Here is a 16,664-nt window from a genome sequence, read left to right as displayed (position 1 = left end):
AGTTTCAGCACTGGGCTCAGGTTACTGGTGATAAAAAAAAAAAAAAATTCCCAGAATTAAGTTATGTGAAATCTTCAAGTGTTACAATGGTTGTGAAAGTCAAACCTCTTCTTGGACTTGTCCCATCATGGTCCTCAAGCTATCAGATTGTCAGGCTCAGTCATCTAAGTCGAGAGCTGACAGTGTCGTGAGATGTGCTATAGGTTTTTGTACAAGTTCAGGCTTCCCTGGGACAATACACCCCTGTTAGTAATATCCGGCCCCACCTAGTAACCTAGGTACACAGAAAGGCTTAGTTAGATCTTGTGAAGATGTCATTCCAGTTACTGTCTTCTCTAAGAATCCAGAAAGGGAAACAGACTTTGCACCCAATTTATCTCAGTTACTTGACCCTTCTGTCATAAAATGTTCAAATTCAAGCATTATAAAGGATCATAACAGGAAAATAATTCAGGGCTTCTGGGCAGAGGAAGAGTTAGCTGAGGAGGTCAGCTGCTCAGAACTCAGTAGGTAAGTGACAAACTTGTCTTTTATAGAAAGTGAAGTCCAGTGAGGTGTCTTGGAAAATAAGAAACATCAGTTCACCCCTTCACAGGGTAGAGTGAAGCCTCCCACTCTTGAGGGATTTTTGTTTATTTTTGCTTTTTTAGTTCTTGTTAGTTTGGTTGGTTGATTGGTTGGATTTTTGAGACAGATTTCTTTGTGTAGTCCTTGTCCTGGACCCCTGGCCTTGAACTTACATAGATCCACCTGCCTCTGCCTCCCGAGTGCTAGGATTAAAGGTAAGCACCACCATCGCCCACTCTGGAGTATTAATTCAGGACCTATCTTTTTTTTTTTTCCTAACACTCCTTGTTTCCTTGATATGCTGGAGATTGAAGGTGGAACCTCATAAAGGCTATGGTAGTGCTCTCCCACTGAGCTGATAAGAAAATTCCATTAATTATCAGGTTCCGAAATCATCACTCTTTTCATTGTATCTATTATTAGTGTGTGTGAGAGTGGGCTCATGCATGCCACAGCACACCTGTGCAGGTCAGAGGACAACTTTCAGGAGTTTGTCTTTTTTGCATGGGATCTGGGGGTAAAACTCAGGATGTCAGGTTTCCATAGCAAGCACTTTGAGCCGATGAGCCATCATCTCACTGGTCCTGAGGTCATGGCTCTTACAATAGAGTGATGGAAATATTTTGGGCAGGAAGAGTTCACTTACAAAATTTTCAAATTAATAATAATTGCATCTTAAGGTTGGCAGAGGCCTTGCAGTCTGGTGGGAAGCACACTTGGCTCCTGTTGTGACAGTTCTAGATTGAGGGAAGAGCAGAGGAGCCCCAAATTACTCAGAGATGTATTCCTGCTCTCGACAGCTAACACTCATGGTAAGGGATAAAATGCTCAGTTGCTAAGGCTAAAGGAGGAATGAGGGACTAGAAGAGACTAGAGCATCTTTTGAAGGGAAAGCATATTAATTTAGGCAGAAGGGTGGCTACAAGTGTAGCCTTGACAGTCTTGGGTTTAATCCTAACAATAACATTTACTGTCTCTGGGCAAATGTGTTGGGCAAATTGCATCAACAAGTTGGTTATTGCTGAGTGTAGTGGCACACACTTGTAATCCCTGTGCTTAGGAGGCTGTTAAGAAATCATATATTTCTGTATAACCAGCTCAGGCAATCTAGAAAGACTTTGGTTCAGCTGAGTGGGGGGTGGGAGAGGGGGCTGAACGCCTTTAATCCCAGCACTTGGGAGGCAGAGGCAAGTGAATCTATGTGACTTCAAGGACAGAAAAGAAAGACTTTCAAAGACAAAACAAATAGGTAGTTGTAGGGGTTAGATGTGATTGCACAAATATATGTGAAGTGTTTGACACTGTTTAGAAGTCATTCCACATGTGTTTCTGCAATATGTGCAGTAGTACTCTTTCCCCTCCTGTCTGTCCCTCTGCCTGCAGTTCTGGGCATCAAACCCATCCAACTTGAGGCGGGTACCCTACCATTGAGCTATACACCTTGCCCATAGCTCTCAGGGAAATAAATAATGTGTACATGCTTTTCCCAGAAAGATATTAGAAGGATAGAACATCAATGTGCGAAGGACGGGAAAAGGAAGGCCTTGATAACAAACTCTTTATAGTCCACATGTGATCAAAGGGAGGGAATATTAAGACAAGATGCCATGTTGCCATGTATGGAACAAGTGGATACCTTTGAATCTGTTGTAATCTCAAGAACTCTCCATGATGGGCTGGAGAGATGGCTTAGTGGTCAAGAGAACTTACTGTGATTGCAGAGGATCTGGGTTCGAGTCTCAGTGACCACATTGCAGCTATCAACCATATGTAACGCCAATTCCAGGGGACCCAAAACTTCCTCCCTGCCTACTACGGTCACCAGGCTCACAAGTGGTGCACAGACATACATGCTGGCAAGATGCCCAAATACATAAGATAAGGATTTTCTTTTGAAAGAATTCTCTGATTGGAGAACAGCTTTCCAAATACAACTCCAGTTCGACTTTCAAAAAAGAATGACTTTGCTCTCTTCAGACAAACTAAGAACAGAGAATTCATTTGTCTTTCCATTAAAGTGGCTGCTTTCTCATTGTGTCTAAGGAAGACCATTTTTTACCTGATAACTAGTCTATTGTAGTTTTCTTTTTGTTGCCATTTTTAAAAATGTCTTAAAAACTAAAAGAACTTAATCAGAATTGTTTAATTAAAAAAGTAGGAGCGTGCGGTTACAGCTGGGCTGACTCACTTGGAACTTTATTTTAAGTGCCCAATAGGAAGAAAGTACATAAATTCATTGTAGATCAAAGTACAGAACCAACTGCATTCTTTGCCTCCAGGAGAGCCAAGCTGCATTCATTAAGGATGGTGTGGAAGATCATTTGGCCACTGCAAGCATGCAAACTTTTCCTAGTGATTTTATCTTTGCCACAAGGGAGGACAAGTAAGTTAATATCCTCTATGACTTTTTTTTTTTTTGAGATGGTTTCTCTGTGTAGCTTTGTTGACCAGGCTGGCCTTGAACTCACAGAGATCCTCTTGCCTCTGCATCTACCTCCCGAATGCTGGGACTATGACCCCTTTCTAGATTTTTAAAAAAAAAATAATTAAATTAAAATAATTATCTGTGAACATTGGGAACAACTTTAAGTTCCAATTTGGAACTTGTAGGGGTCAGAAAACATTTTAAAAAGAGAAAAAATACTGTTTTATGGCTCTGATTGTGCAAAAGAATTGAAAGACCTTAGTTTGCAGATCAAGGATGTAGGAAAGGGGCAGGAGAATAATTCTTGCAAGCGGAATATAGAAAATCATAAAGAATGGACATTGACATGGGAGGAAAGAACAAGAATTTTGAGAACAAGAAAGGTTACTATGGTGATGGGCTAATGGTTATATGCTAGGCTGACCTTGTTAAATAGGGCTAGTTACTGAATCATCAAACCTTTGTGGAATAACTGAAGGCTCTAAATATACAGCCAAGAGAAAGCCAGAATATGAAAAAAGTTTCTCACAGGTCTTGGCCCACAACAAGGAAATAGGCCCCCAACCCTGGAACAAATGGTCCCAGATGAACAGCCCTGTCTGGGCCATACCTGGCCAATGGACAGTCTGGGGACTTTCCAAGTCATTCTATGGTTTATTCTTTGAATAAGAACAGGTCATACCTGGGTGATCTGTCAAACATGAGATCGTACTTTGTAATCAGTCACCTTGTGCCCCATGCATGTATGCTGATTTGTGGTTTGTCTCTATAAAAAGGAGCCTAAACCCTTTGGGGGGTGTGCAGCTTTCCCCGAGATCGCTGACACCCAAGGGCACTCGTCCAATAAACACCTCTTGCTTGTTGCATCTCCTGGTTTTGGTGTTTGTGTCGAGGGGCTCTCCCATCGGCCCATCAGGACCCCGGAATTAGGGTCTTACAGAATGAAGTATGCTCACATTTTCTCACATTTGAATATATTTTAGTACCAATTTCAAGAGAGGTAATCTTCTGCTTATTTGAACACATCACTTAGAGGAAAATATTGCCCACATCTTTATCTCTATCTCTGCCTTAAAGTGGCTTCTCTCCTCTCTCACATTTTAAACTATTTATCCATGATAAAAACAAATTAGGCCAAAGGCTGTTGTTGTTGCTTGGTAGTAGAGTGAATGTTTAATTCGTTTAAGGGCTCCAGGTTCAATATGAAACGCCAATAAACAAAACAAGGAGGCTGGGTTGCTGGCTCAGCAGGCATCTCCAACAGGCATTGTAAAAGCTGGGCAAGGCTCTGCTTACTTGCAGCCCCAGCACAGGGAAGTGGAGACTGGTGGAGCCTGAGAGCCTATTAGCCAGCAGACCTGAAATGGAAGGCTTCTGGTTTAGTATGAGACTCTGCCTCAAGGCAATAAGGTGCAGAGAATAGGGAAAGACACCTGGAGCCTTTGCATGAAAGTGTGCAATGGTAGGCACTGGCACACTTACAGTCAAATTAGAGGCCACGTTAACACATTTGAGAGGATGATCCAGTAGCAGCCAGAACTCTAACTTTTGTTTTCCTGCTTCTGATCCAGGAAAATAAGAACTGAAATTCACATATATATTACTATGCAAAGGAAAAAATTATAAAATCAGAGCAAAAAAAGCAAAAACCAAAATCCGCAAGGCATGGTGGTGAATACTTTTAATCTCAGCACTTGGGAGGCAGAGGCAGAGGTCCCCTCTGTAACTTTGAGGCCAGCCCGGTCTACACAGCAAATTCCAAGACAACCAGAGCTACCTAGTGAGACCCTTCCTCAAAAAACAAACAACAAAAGAGACCTGCTGTAGATCCTGATTGTGCACCCCAAAAATCTTGGCTACCTCCCAAATCATAGTCATTTAAACATTTTTTAATTTTACTGTACTGTCTAGGATTAAAACATTAGAAATGCAAGAACATATCCCTATCATCTAACAAGAAAAGTATTTTAAGATCAGTTTTTGTTCATATTCATATTCAATGTTGATGCTTGGGATAATTATTAGAGATGGAACTCGTATCCTGTCTTTGGATTTATGTTTTAAATATTTTTCCATTTTGCTAGTTCTACATTCCTACTCTACCTCCCCTCAAAGCAAGCATGTCAAACCTGCTATTTCTCTACTTCTTACCTATATTCACCAGTTCTAGTCTATATAAATATATGACATTTCCCCAAGACTTATCTTAATGAACATCCTATTCATTATTATTTTTCTATCAGATCATTCTGGAACTGTTTTGTACACACTGTTTCTAGTTTGGCAGTTGTCAAACTTCACTGTATGTTTGAACCACCTGAGGAACTTATAAACAGCCCCAATATCCAGGTTACACTCCTGTCAATCAATCAGATGGCCAGGGTAAAGTCTCTGGGTGATTTCTATGTGCAGCAAGATTCGGTGGCCACAATTTTCAATGTTTTTCTTATTTTTAGCTAATAATACATTATGCCATGCTCTCACACAGGTAATCCTAGCACTTGGCAAGCTGAGGCAGGGGGTTCCTCAGTTTGAGAACAACTCATCAACCAACCAAACAACCAAAGAAACAAAAAACACTGTATCTATCTCCTTGTAAAATCGTGTAGCTCGATATAATTGTTTTTGAATTGTTGAGAGTATATTTTATTGCAGTGATGTAACAAAATTCATTTAACCAACCCTCTGTTGGTGGACATTTGGTTCGACATTTGCCTATCTTAACAGGTTTTTCTTCGCCCCTCCCCACTTATATCCTCAGGTTCTGTTTTAACTGTGAATGGTAACACGGAGAACTATGTCCTGGACACTCCATCTGGTGTCCAAGCATCTCTGGAATGTGCTGTGCAAAACCACATCAGAGAGGAAGAGCTTCTCTGGTACCGAGAAGATGGAAGAGTAGATTTGAAAACTGGAAATAATATCAACACCAGCTCTGTCTGTGTCTCTTCCATCAGTGAAAAAGATAATGGAGTCCGCTTTACCTGCAAGCTGCAGAGCAACCAGACGGTGTCAGTCTCGGTGATGCTGAATGTTACTTGTGAGTGGAGGGAAAGGAAACTGCCAGGCAATCTTGGATGTCTACATTTTGTTAAGTGAAAGTTGAAATCCCAAACTTGATTTGACCACACTGTCCAATTCATGTTCCCATGTGAAACATCAGAATGCCCATTTCCCCCATCCCCTCAGGAGCACCAAGTATCTGCCAGTCACATTTGAAATTCCACACCCACCTGTCTGTCTCTCATCTAACAATGTTGCCTAGGCTAGCTTCAGACTTATGAGCTCAAGTGTTTGCTCTATCTCAGTCTTTCAAAGTCAGCCACTGTATCTAGCTTATTCATTTTTTTTAACTAAAAATGAGGATATTCACCCCTTCATGTACTTAATGACTATTCATGTTTCTTCTCTGTGAAATGTCTGCCCGTGCCTTATATTTGCACCTTTTATTCATTAATTTGTATCAGCAGCAGGGCCTGGTGGTACAAGGCTACATAATGCTAGATGTGGAGCCTAAGGCAGAAGGATTGTCAATTAAAGGCCAGCCTGGGCTATATAGCAGGACCTTATCTCAAAAAAACAGCAACAATGACCAAAACAGTAGGGATTCAGGAAATGACTAGGCTGCAAGTCAAAGAGAATGTTTTAGCTTTATTTGAGATGTGATTTTCTTAAAGGGCCAGAGTAGAGGACTTGCTTAAACATTCATTAACGTTAAATGTTAGATGAAACAATTAATAGGATGTGTCTACAAATGGATCCATAGTGCTTGGCAGTTCTGTTCTCTATTCCAGCAGCTTCCTGTGTGTGTGAAGACCACACAAGATCCTTGTTGGATACTGATACAGAATTCAAGCTCATTCCAAAGAACAACAAAATGTCATTCTTCTGAGAAAGTTATTAATAATGCAGCCCACTCAGGGTCTAATTATTCAGTGTGCAGATGAGACAAAGCTCCTTTTCCCTCCTTCTCCAGGTTTACCTCCTCCTTTACTGCCCACTCTAACCATTTATTAATTTCTGGAACATCTGCCAATAAACACAAGGGGCGTAGACATGAAGGGAAAAGTGGCTTGGTTGTTTCTCTTAGATGTGGGTGAGGGTAAGAATGATCTGATGAAGATGAATGTGTCCAACTATCCATGGCTACAAGTGCTTTCGCTGTGGAGGATGAGAGAGGAGAGGCATGGGAATTTATTAAGCTTCCACAGAGACAAGATTTATCACACTTAGAGGGCTTCCTGAAGCAGGGCATTCTTTATAGAGGGCCACTGAGCAAGTGCAAATCTGTGGCCTGGGTAAATGTGGTCAGACAAAATGCAAAACTCGAGGGTGTGAATAGCTTTCCAAACCACCACCACATTCATAATACAGTTAGTATGCTATCAACTTCTTTACAGGGATTGTCTCACTTAGTCTTCACAGTACAGAAAGGAATCATTATCCAAGTTGTTTTGCTTTGTTTTTTGTTTTTATTTGTTTTTTTTTTTAATGAGGAAACTGAAACTTTAACAGTTGAGTAACTGTCTCAAAGTCACAACAGAGGATATATATGGAATCAGGTCTAGCTAGCATGTCTGTCTTTGGTATTATGCTGTTTTAACCAACCCTTGTACAAATTGGATTATTACATGTGCTCAGAAAGCAAGGACTGGTTTTGAAACTGGGTTCCACTATGTTGCCCTGGCCAGCCTGAAATTTACTATGTAGTCCAGGCTGGTCCTAAAACTTATAGAACTCTCTGCCTGCTTCTGCCTCCCAAGTGCTGAGATTAAAGGCATGTACTACCATGCATACCATGCATATAAGTGTGTGTGTATGTGTGTATGTGTGTGTGTGTGTGTAATGTTCTTTATCATATACAACTTTAGGTATAAGTTCTTTTTTAGGAAAAACCTTTACATTTAAATCGTTTTATTTTATTATTATATATGTATAAGTATTTTAGCCAGTGTTCTTAACTGCTGAGCTTATCTCCAGCCCCTCATGATCTATCTTTATAACCTTTAAAGTTGTATGAAGTTAGGAGCTGAATATTTGTCACTTATTTCCCTGTCCCCAGTCGCTAGCTATGTGCTTAGCATACAATAGCTACTCCACACACTTTTGTCTAAGGGGTGAATACACTCTGAGAAACATGGGAGTTCTTGAATTGCTGACAAAGAACTATTGCTTGTTTCTGACTAATTTTGAATGCTTGAGTTTTACAGTCCCTCCTCTTCTAAGCGGAAATGGCTTCCAAACTGTAGAGGAAGACAGTGATGTAAGGTTGGTTTGCAACGTGAAGTCTAACCCCCAAGCGCAAATGACGTGGTATAAAAACAACAGCACCCTGATTTTAGAGAAAGATCGACACCAGATCCAAGAGACAACAGAGTCTTTTCAGTTGTCCATCACCAAAGTCAAGAAATCTGACAATGGGACCTACACCTGTATGGCTAGCTCATCTCTGAAAACGGAGACCATGGACTTCCACCTGGTCGTACTAGGTAACTCTTCTTAAGTAATTTCTCAGTATGACGCATAAGTCAGAATCGGTAAATATTATCAATGACAGCCAGTGGTGGTGACCATTATACTTTGTAGCTAAGATTTTTCATTGTAAAATTATCCCCAGTCAGGAGAATATCTCTAGGAATTCTAGTCTGAGTCAGAGTTGGTGCCACAAATCTGTAATCTCAACTATACAGAAGGCTGAGGGAGGAAGACTGTGAGTTTAAGTCCTGCCTCAGTAATTTGGTGAGACAATGCTCAGAATAAAAAAGGAAAAAGGGCTGGAGGCTGGGGCTATAGCTTTGTGGGTAGGGTGCTTTCCTTGTGTGCAGGAGGTCTTGAGTTGATCTGGGCACTGCAAAGGGCTAGGATAGCTCAGTGGTAGAGTGTTTGCTTTAAAAAAGAAAAAAATAAGTCTGGTGTAGGTGGCCCACACTTTTAATCCCAGCACTTGGGAGGCAGAGGTAGGCAGATCTCTGTGAGTTCAGGGCCAGCCTAGTCTACAAAGCAAGTTCCAGGACAGTACAACTTCCCTCCAGCATTCATGAGTGCAGGAACTAGCCATTTGAGTTTTCAGCCTGTAACAGAAGATAATTCAGAAATACATAAGAGGAAAATGTTGACTAGATAAAAAAAAAATCTCTGAAATCATTTCAATTTTTGATTTGTATCCTGTTGCCTGATCAGCAGAGGGAGTGGGGAAACATGGTTAATCAGAGGGCCTGCTCCAGTCACTCAAGCTTATCACCCTGTGGTCATGGAGAACCAATGAGGTTTGGAGTGTTCTCCTTAGATTTTGTTTCCTCTTTAAAGATATCTTCGTTTTGCTTTATGTGTATGAGTGTTTGCCTGAATGTATATAGGTGCACCAAAGGCGTGCATCTCCTCGGGTTTCCTGCTGAAACAGGCACACAGATACACACCATGCCTTTGTACACATTTGGTCTTGGGCAGGTACCAAGAGAGCAGGCAAACAAGCCCTGGCTCCTGCATCCTGCTAGAATATTACTCACTGTGCCTACTCATTGCCATTCTTGCCCTTTCTCAAGAAACAAAGCAACCTTCTTCCCCCTGTCTGGACTGATGTCACCAGAGCATAGCTTCTTTCCTCCCCACACTAGGGAGCCTGGGATACAAACACAGTGGCTGGTGGGGATGGAGGCGCTGTTAGTTGACTGTCCCATCACTATGGTTACAGGGTTTTTCAGTAATTTGTCCTGCAGAGCAATGGCAGTATGCCTTAGGGCTACTTGATTAAAAAAAAAAAAAAACAGCAACAACAAAACCTCCAAAATAACCTGTATCTAAAGGGCAGAAGCTCCACCTTGAAGCTTGTGGCTTTTTTTTTTTTAAACTTCACCCAGAACCTTTACAAAAACATGGTGGGGTGAGCGTCATGCTGTACTATCCTAATTAGCTATAAGACCACACTTGGAGACTGAGTGATTATAGTATCCCTCTTGGTCAGGAAGAAAGCAAAATTGCTCTATGACCATGTTCTTTTCAAAATAAACAAATACATAAATAAATCACACAGCTTGTGTGGCAATCAGCAAATTGCCTTTTAGGTGGGCAGAAACTTGTTTTGGGTGGAGTTCTACCAAACCAGCTTGTTTTCATATTTCGGTTTTTGCTTTACTTCCCAGGCTGTCAGTCTGACTTTTATAGCACACACGGTCTGCTGCCGGTACTCAGTGGGGCATGGTGCCAAATTCTCCATGGGCTCTCCCTGCTTCACTGCTCCATGGGGGTAGTTTCTAAAGAGCTATGAGACACTGAAAACGCCACAAAGCTCTACTCGAGCATAAGAGTTAACCCACGTGTTAGAAGCTGTCTTACTAGAATGGTCAAAGCAGGACAAAGGGAAGAGTACAGGCAGTTACACATGCCAACGTCACTTCCAACAGGAACCTAGGATGCAAAGTGGGCCACTAGGTCAGTCGGTTTGTTCCAGCTTGGTTAGCATGTGGCTTCATGAGTTTCAGTTTGTTGGAAGATATTCTGATCTGTGACTGCATTTTGATTTCTTCTCCTAGTCATCTGATCTCCCTTCCTTTCTGTTCTGACAGCCTTCCTTGGTGGCAAGTAGAGGGCTCCAGTCAGGTAATGATCCCAGTATATCCCAGAGCTGATTAACATAGGGCTAGGGGTTTCTAGAAGGCTCATCAGGCCAACCTCTATGGAGGGTTGGCACTACCCACACCTTCATGAGAATAATTGGGTGGGGGGAAGGGATGAGAAGAGGTAAGAGAGGGCAGAAGTGAAGGATTCTCTGGAGCTGGGGGTTTAGCTCGGTGGTAGAATTCCTGCTTGGCATACGTTAGGCCCTGGGTTCTACCCCTAGTTTTACCACAGTCAAAAAATGAGGGGTATTTAATCCATTTACTTCCCCCCAATTATCCTGAGCAGGAGCTGAAAGACATAATTGAAAGAAAACATTTAAAAGATAATTGGTTAGGCCAGCAAGATAGCTCAGTGGGTACTCTCTGCCAAGCCTGACAACCTGAGTTCCATCCCTGGCTCCCACATGGTAGAAGGAGAGAACTAACTCCTACAAGTTGTCCTCTGAACACCACAAACACCTACACATGAATAAATAAATGTAATACAAATAAGTAAATGCCATGTTTGAGTGGGCTTCGTTTCCAAGCTGTCACGCTTGCTGCAGCTCCTTCACTGTCTTTCCTCGTCCCTTAGAGGACTACGGAAATTTTGGCCAAGGCTGATGATTTAAATTCTACTTTCTTACAGCCATTCTCTGTGTTTTGCCTGCCTGTGGCACTAACACAGTACGGACCACTGTGCTGCTCCTTGGACCCACCCATGACTCCTGTCTTCTTAGTCTGGGGAGCCATCTCCATCTTTGTCTTCTTTCTCCCAGCCTCCTTCCCTCTTTCTCCTTCTGAGAGTCCCCCTAAAAATGCTTTTCAGAAGGCATCGACTTCAATTTGCTTCTGCTTACTGTGTGGCAAAAATAAAGTGAAATAATGAAAGAACTGAAAGGACTGAGTGGCCACTTGGGGTGAGGTGCTTATGTTTCAGAAACTCTTTTCACAAAGGAATGGGTTCAAAATCTGCCTCTGCCATTTGTTAATTCTGTCATTTTGAATAAGTAACCTAGCCTATCAAAGACCCCCATTCCTCATCTTTTGGGGCTATTAGGAGGATTTAATGGAAAGAGTGGTGTATGCAAATATAAGGGACCGTACCTGGTCCATAGTACAAACTTATAAGTTAGAAGTTGGCTGTTCTTTCCTGTGTTTGCCTTCCCAACAGATAAAGTTCCAGTTGTGCCCATAGAGCCAATCATTGCTGCTTGTGTTGTGGTCTTCCTGACACTGGGTTTTGGATTGCTTGCTAGAAGAAAAAGAATAATGAAGGTACCTATGTATTCTAAGTTACTGGGGTAGAAAGTCATCTAAGAGGCTGGGCTGTGGCTCAGTGATAGACCATGTCGGGCATGTACAAAGCTTTAAAGAGAAGTGCAAATGGACAAAGCCTGAGAGGAAATACCTATGGTGTCACAGGCAGGGGCTTTGGAGTTGGTTCTTCTTTTTAAATTTCTCCTGCCAGGTGTGGCAGTGCACGCCTGTCTTCCCACTGCCGGGGACGTAGAAGCAGGAAGATCTTGAATTTAAATCCGACCGGGGCGGCTTGTTTCAAAACCAAAAACTCCAATCAATAGCTCCCCCTTTTATTGTTGCTATGGTACCCTTGGCACAATAAATAAACACAGGCTGCTCTTGAATACAGCCACATGCTCTGCCGCTGTGGGCTGGAGTTTTGAGTCGCCCAACAGTTTACATCATTGTTTACTGTAATTCAGAATGTGTGCATGCTTAGGTTAATGCCATGCATTTGACTCTGCCAGATCACTAAGGGCCAAAGAGGGCACATGTGGCAGAAAACCTCTAAAGAGAGATAGAATGCCCTAGGCTGAACTCATCAGTCAGCAAGTCATTTTTCATGCAACTAGATCTGATTCAGGGCAACAGTGTTTCCCAAGAAAAAATTCACCCCACCCTCTATTCCAGTCCAAAACATTTTTTTTCCAAAGAAAGAAAGGAAAAGAAGGTAGGAGGGAGGGAAGTGGGGATAGAGAGTGGAGGAGAGAGGAGAGGAGGGAAGGGAAAAGAAGAGAACAAACTAGATAGAGAAGATGGTTTAGCAGGTAAGGGTACTTGTGGCCAAATCTGATGATCTGAGTTCAATTCCCATAGCCCATATGAAGAAAAGAATGAACACTTGCAAGTTGTCTTCTGTCCTCCATTTATGTATGCACAATGGCATGATACTCCCCTATCATGTACAAAACACACACACACACACACACACACACAGAGAGAGAGAGAGAGAGAGATTTTTTTTACTATGCATATAAAATGAAGACCTAACTGTGAACCTTAGAAACATTCTGATTAAGACCTATGTTTTCTCAACGTTCAATAAAATCTATCCATGTGGTCAAAGAGACCTGTGCCCACACAGAAATGGCTGTCTTGTAGTTCCACAGCACCTACTGCCATGCTGATGCATTCAAAATATTCAGTCCTGACCTTAGAAGAGGATGCAAGCTCATGAACTTGTGCTTGCCTTTTAGCTCTGCATGAAAAAGAAGGACCGGAATTCAGACACAGCTCTGTAAGTACACTGGTAGGGGTAGGGGGTCTAAGTGCAGCTGGCAGGGGCAGCAGTGGCTCACATCATTAGCCCATTCCAGGTATCCTTCTCCAGAGATTGGAGGTACTAGAAGGTGAAGGGATTCCAAGGAGAATAGAAGGTGGGGGGGGGGGGGAACCTGCCTCCACATTAGAGGAAGGGTTGGGAGCAGGAACACCTTGGGGCTTTCTGCCTACTCTCAAAGCAAGTTTGGACAAGGCTTGCACAACTGCATTGCCACACAAGCAACCAAGGGAGCTTGTCCTGGTAGGAGCCACTGCTGCTCTATCCTCACGTCGAAGCCAGGGCACTTGACCTCATCTTCCAAGCTGTTTCCTCTATGGACTTTTTATTTTGTTCACACATGGCAAGTGGGCAGTGGGAACAAACAAAAGCATTCTGCCTGAGAGGATGAATTTTGTTTTGGATGCTTTTCTTATTATTACAAACATTGTTCCAATTAATTTCTTCATTCATTTCAGATGAGAAAAGTTTAGTTGCCACATACTGAACACGTGAAGAGTTTTGCACCAAGACCACTTCAATTTGTGTAATCCTGTCTGTATTTATTGCTACTTTGAAATTCACTCGGGTCAAATTGTCAGAGGTTATGAAGAAGTATTTAATTACAAAACAGTAGTTGTTATGACTGATTTGATCTACTTATGAAACTAGTTTGTAAATGAGATTTTGGAATGAAAAATTCTGTTAAGCCCTCTCTTTGAAGTATATGTTAATTAGGTGTGATTTATTCCAAAAAGATAGGTAACCACTTATTACCTGACTTATATTTTTCTAGACATAAGACAGAAGACTGACATTGGAGTTTTCCAAATCAATGCAGTAGCAAAAAAAAAAAAAAAAAAAAAAAAAGAAGTAAATCAAAAATTATCTCCTGTTTTCAATGTCATTTCATTAATGTTTTAGGACTAAAAAAAAGGAAGGCTCTAATCCCAGATTGTAAGACATTCCTTCAAATGGAATAAATTTAGTAACACGAAATTTTTAGCGTATGTCCTTGTTTTTCTTATCTCAACACAGCTGCCACTGTCATAAAATGTGCAAAGGGCAAGATGGCTGGACGGTGCCTCTGACAAGTATCCTTTGCCTCTATTCCCGTAGTCATGTGCATAGATCTTTCTGTATTCTTTGTGACTCAGCCTGTACTCATGCCGTATGCATCAGCTTTAAATTGCAGCTCACTTATCACTAATCATTGACTCCCTCCACTTCCATTTTTCTCCTTCCTGATTTTTTTCCCTCCTAAGAATTTATGTTCCTCCCCTACACAACTGGAGTGAGCCGAGCAAGAGACAGAACTGGCCAGAACCAACTTTAGTGTTTTTACAGCAATCTGCTCTTAGCTTGAAAGAAATTTCTTTTCTGTTTTGTTTCTTTATGTTTTTAAGTACTCCAGAGTTAAATCTAGTTTTCTTTACATCTTAGGCAAGAAGACTGAGCCTCTCACCTCTTCAGAATGTGTTTAGTGTAATAAATATGCTCAAAAGGGGAGAGAGAGAGACAAGGGTTAGGTGGGTGAAAAGATGATCTGGCTTCATGCAGGATTTCTCTAAGTGGACTCTGGAAGCCCTGGTAAAACGCTAAGGATAAAGTAGGAGGATAAACTGGAATGCTTGGATGTTTAGGTAGAAGCCTGGGACATATAAAGACAAAATGGATCTCAGGCAATGACAGGTTAAGGTAGTTTGTTTTAAAAGGAAAAGGGAAGTAAGAAGAAACATATGGAAATGGAGGTGGAAGCTGGAAACCTGTCTCTGGTCTTGGCTGTGCAGTCGTGGGCAGTCCTTTTCCCATCCCTGGGCGTTTGGAAAATGGGGAGGCTGGATTAGGAGAGATTTACCGCATTTACATTAGCTTGGGAGTTTTGATTCCCACATGCTTTAGGTAAATGTGGGAAAGAGCTGACAAGGACTGGAAAGGTAATGCCTTTGCCCCACCTAGCAAACTTATGAATCACAATATGTTCCAGAACACATAACAATCCTTGAGAATTGCAGGTCATCAGGAGAGTCTCTTCACCCATATACAACGTACAGTGGCCTTGTACATTGGCACAAAGACCATGAACTGCACACGCACAGCAATATCATAAATGGACACTGCCTTTCATTTTGCCTTTTGGTTCAGAGAAAACAGAGGCACTATTAATACTAGGCCTCCTGTTAAAATCAAAGTGAGCCTGCTTAGGACATGAGATTAAAAGCCTCAGAAGCAGACTCCATCTGTTGCCTCTTCCCCAGGGTTTTCTCTACCTACTCTGAGATAACTGAAATTTTGACACTTGGACTTCTAGTTTTGACTTGGGATCAAGTTCCAGTGGAAAGGACAGAGATAGATGCTCCTTTCTTGGTCTTTCCATCAACAAGGACAACTTTTATTGTTATTTTTCTTTTTTTTGAACTTCATTCTTTTTTAAGGATCTTATTCTTGTTTTTAAGTGTGTGTGTGTGTGTGTGTGTGTGTGTGTGTGTGTGTGTACATGTGAGTGCAATGCCCACAGAGGCCAGAGAGGCTATCAGATCCCCTGGAGCTGGTGTTCCGATGGCTGTCAGCCACCTGACAAGGGTCTTGGAAACTGAACTCAGATCCTCTACAAGAGCAGTTTTGTGCTCTTTACTGATGAGCCATCTCTCCAACCCCTCTTTTTCTTTTTTTTCACTCTCTCTCTTTCTTCCTCCCCAGTGCTGAGATCAAACCCAGGACACTAACCTGTATCCACTAACCTATATCTTTTACCCCATCATTTTGTTTTTTTGCCAGAATCAATTTAGCAAGCAAATGCTACTTATTATAGTAATCTATCCTCATAATTTTAGAAACATTTATCAATAATATTTACTTGTTACTCTAAATTTGCATTAGGATAATGCAATTTATCAGTCAATATAGTTCCACCTAAAAGCAAAGAAATGGTATTTTATTCAAACCCTGCAATCTTTTAGAGATTAACAAGATAAGCTAGGAGTTGTAGCAAATGCCTATGTTCTAGCCTCTGAGAGGTGAAGGCAGGCATTTTAGGAGTTCAAAGTCAACTTCAGTTACCTAGTAAGTTTGAAGGTAGCCTGGGCTAGATGAGACCCTGTGTCAAATAACTACTACCAAAATCCAAAAGGAATAGAGTTGGGGGATGGAGATGGAAACAATGTAACAAAAATATACTGTATGAAATTCTCAGAGAATAAAAAAAATAAAAATTAAAGGAGCAGCAGAAATACCCATATGATCATTAGTGTTTGGCTGAATAGTTAAAGATGGCTTCGCCTCCCTGCCAGCTTTTCTCCTTCAGTCACTCCTATTATGGAATGAGAAGGATTGTTTCACACTCCAAGAGCTCATCTGTATGTTAGAAGCTAATTTTGACCACGGGAGACAGAATTGATTCTTTAGAAGAAATCAGAAATGTGTATTTGTTTATCTAAGTCTTCAAATTTAATTTTTTTGTTGTCTGTTTACTTTGATCCTTAATGTCTAGAAGTAGATGAGTTCTCTTGTGCTAGCA

At 41.5% G+C, this 16,664-nt stretch overlaps 1 protein-coding gene across 1 annotated transcript; it reads left to right on the top strand.

The window, feature by feature from the left end:
• Window positions 1-376: 376 nt before the first annotated feature.
• Tmigd1 (transmembrane and immunoglobulin domain containing 1) lies at window positions 377-13,130 on the top strand. The gene is made up of 6 exons (XM_051181587.1): window positions 377-510; window positions 2,847-2,950; window positions 5,754-6,032; window positions 8,203-8,481; window positions 11,762-11,865; window positions 13,086-13,130. The coding sequence occupies exons 2-6, from the start codon at window positions 2,872-2,874 to the stop codon at window positions 13,128-13,130; spliced, it is 786 nt and encodes a 261-aa protein (XP_051037544.1). The 5' UTR covers window positions 377-510; window positions 2,847-2,871.
• The last annotated feature ends 3,534 nt before the right edge of the window (window positions 13,131-16,664 follow it).

The sequence above is a fragment of the Phodopus roborovskii genome, unplaced genomic scaffold (assembly GCF_943737965.1).
Source record: "Phodopus roborovskii unplaced genomic scaffold, PHOROB, whole genome shotgun sequence".
NCBI classification, from domain to species: Eukaryota; Metazoa; Chordata; class Mammalia; order Rodentia; family Cricetidae; genus Phodopus; species Phodopus roborovskii.
This window is presented reverse-complemented; position numbering and strand designations above follow the sequence as displayed.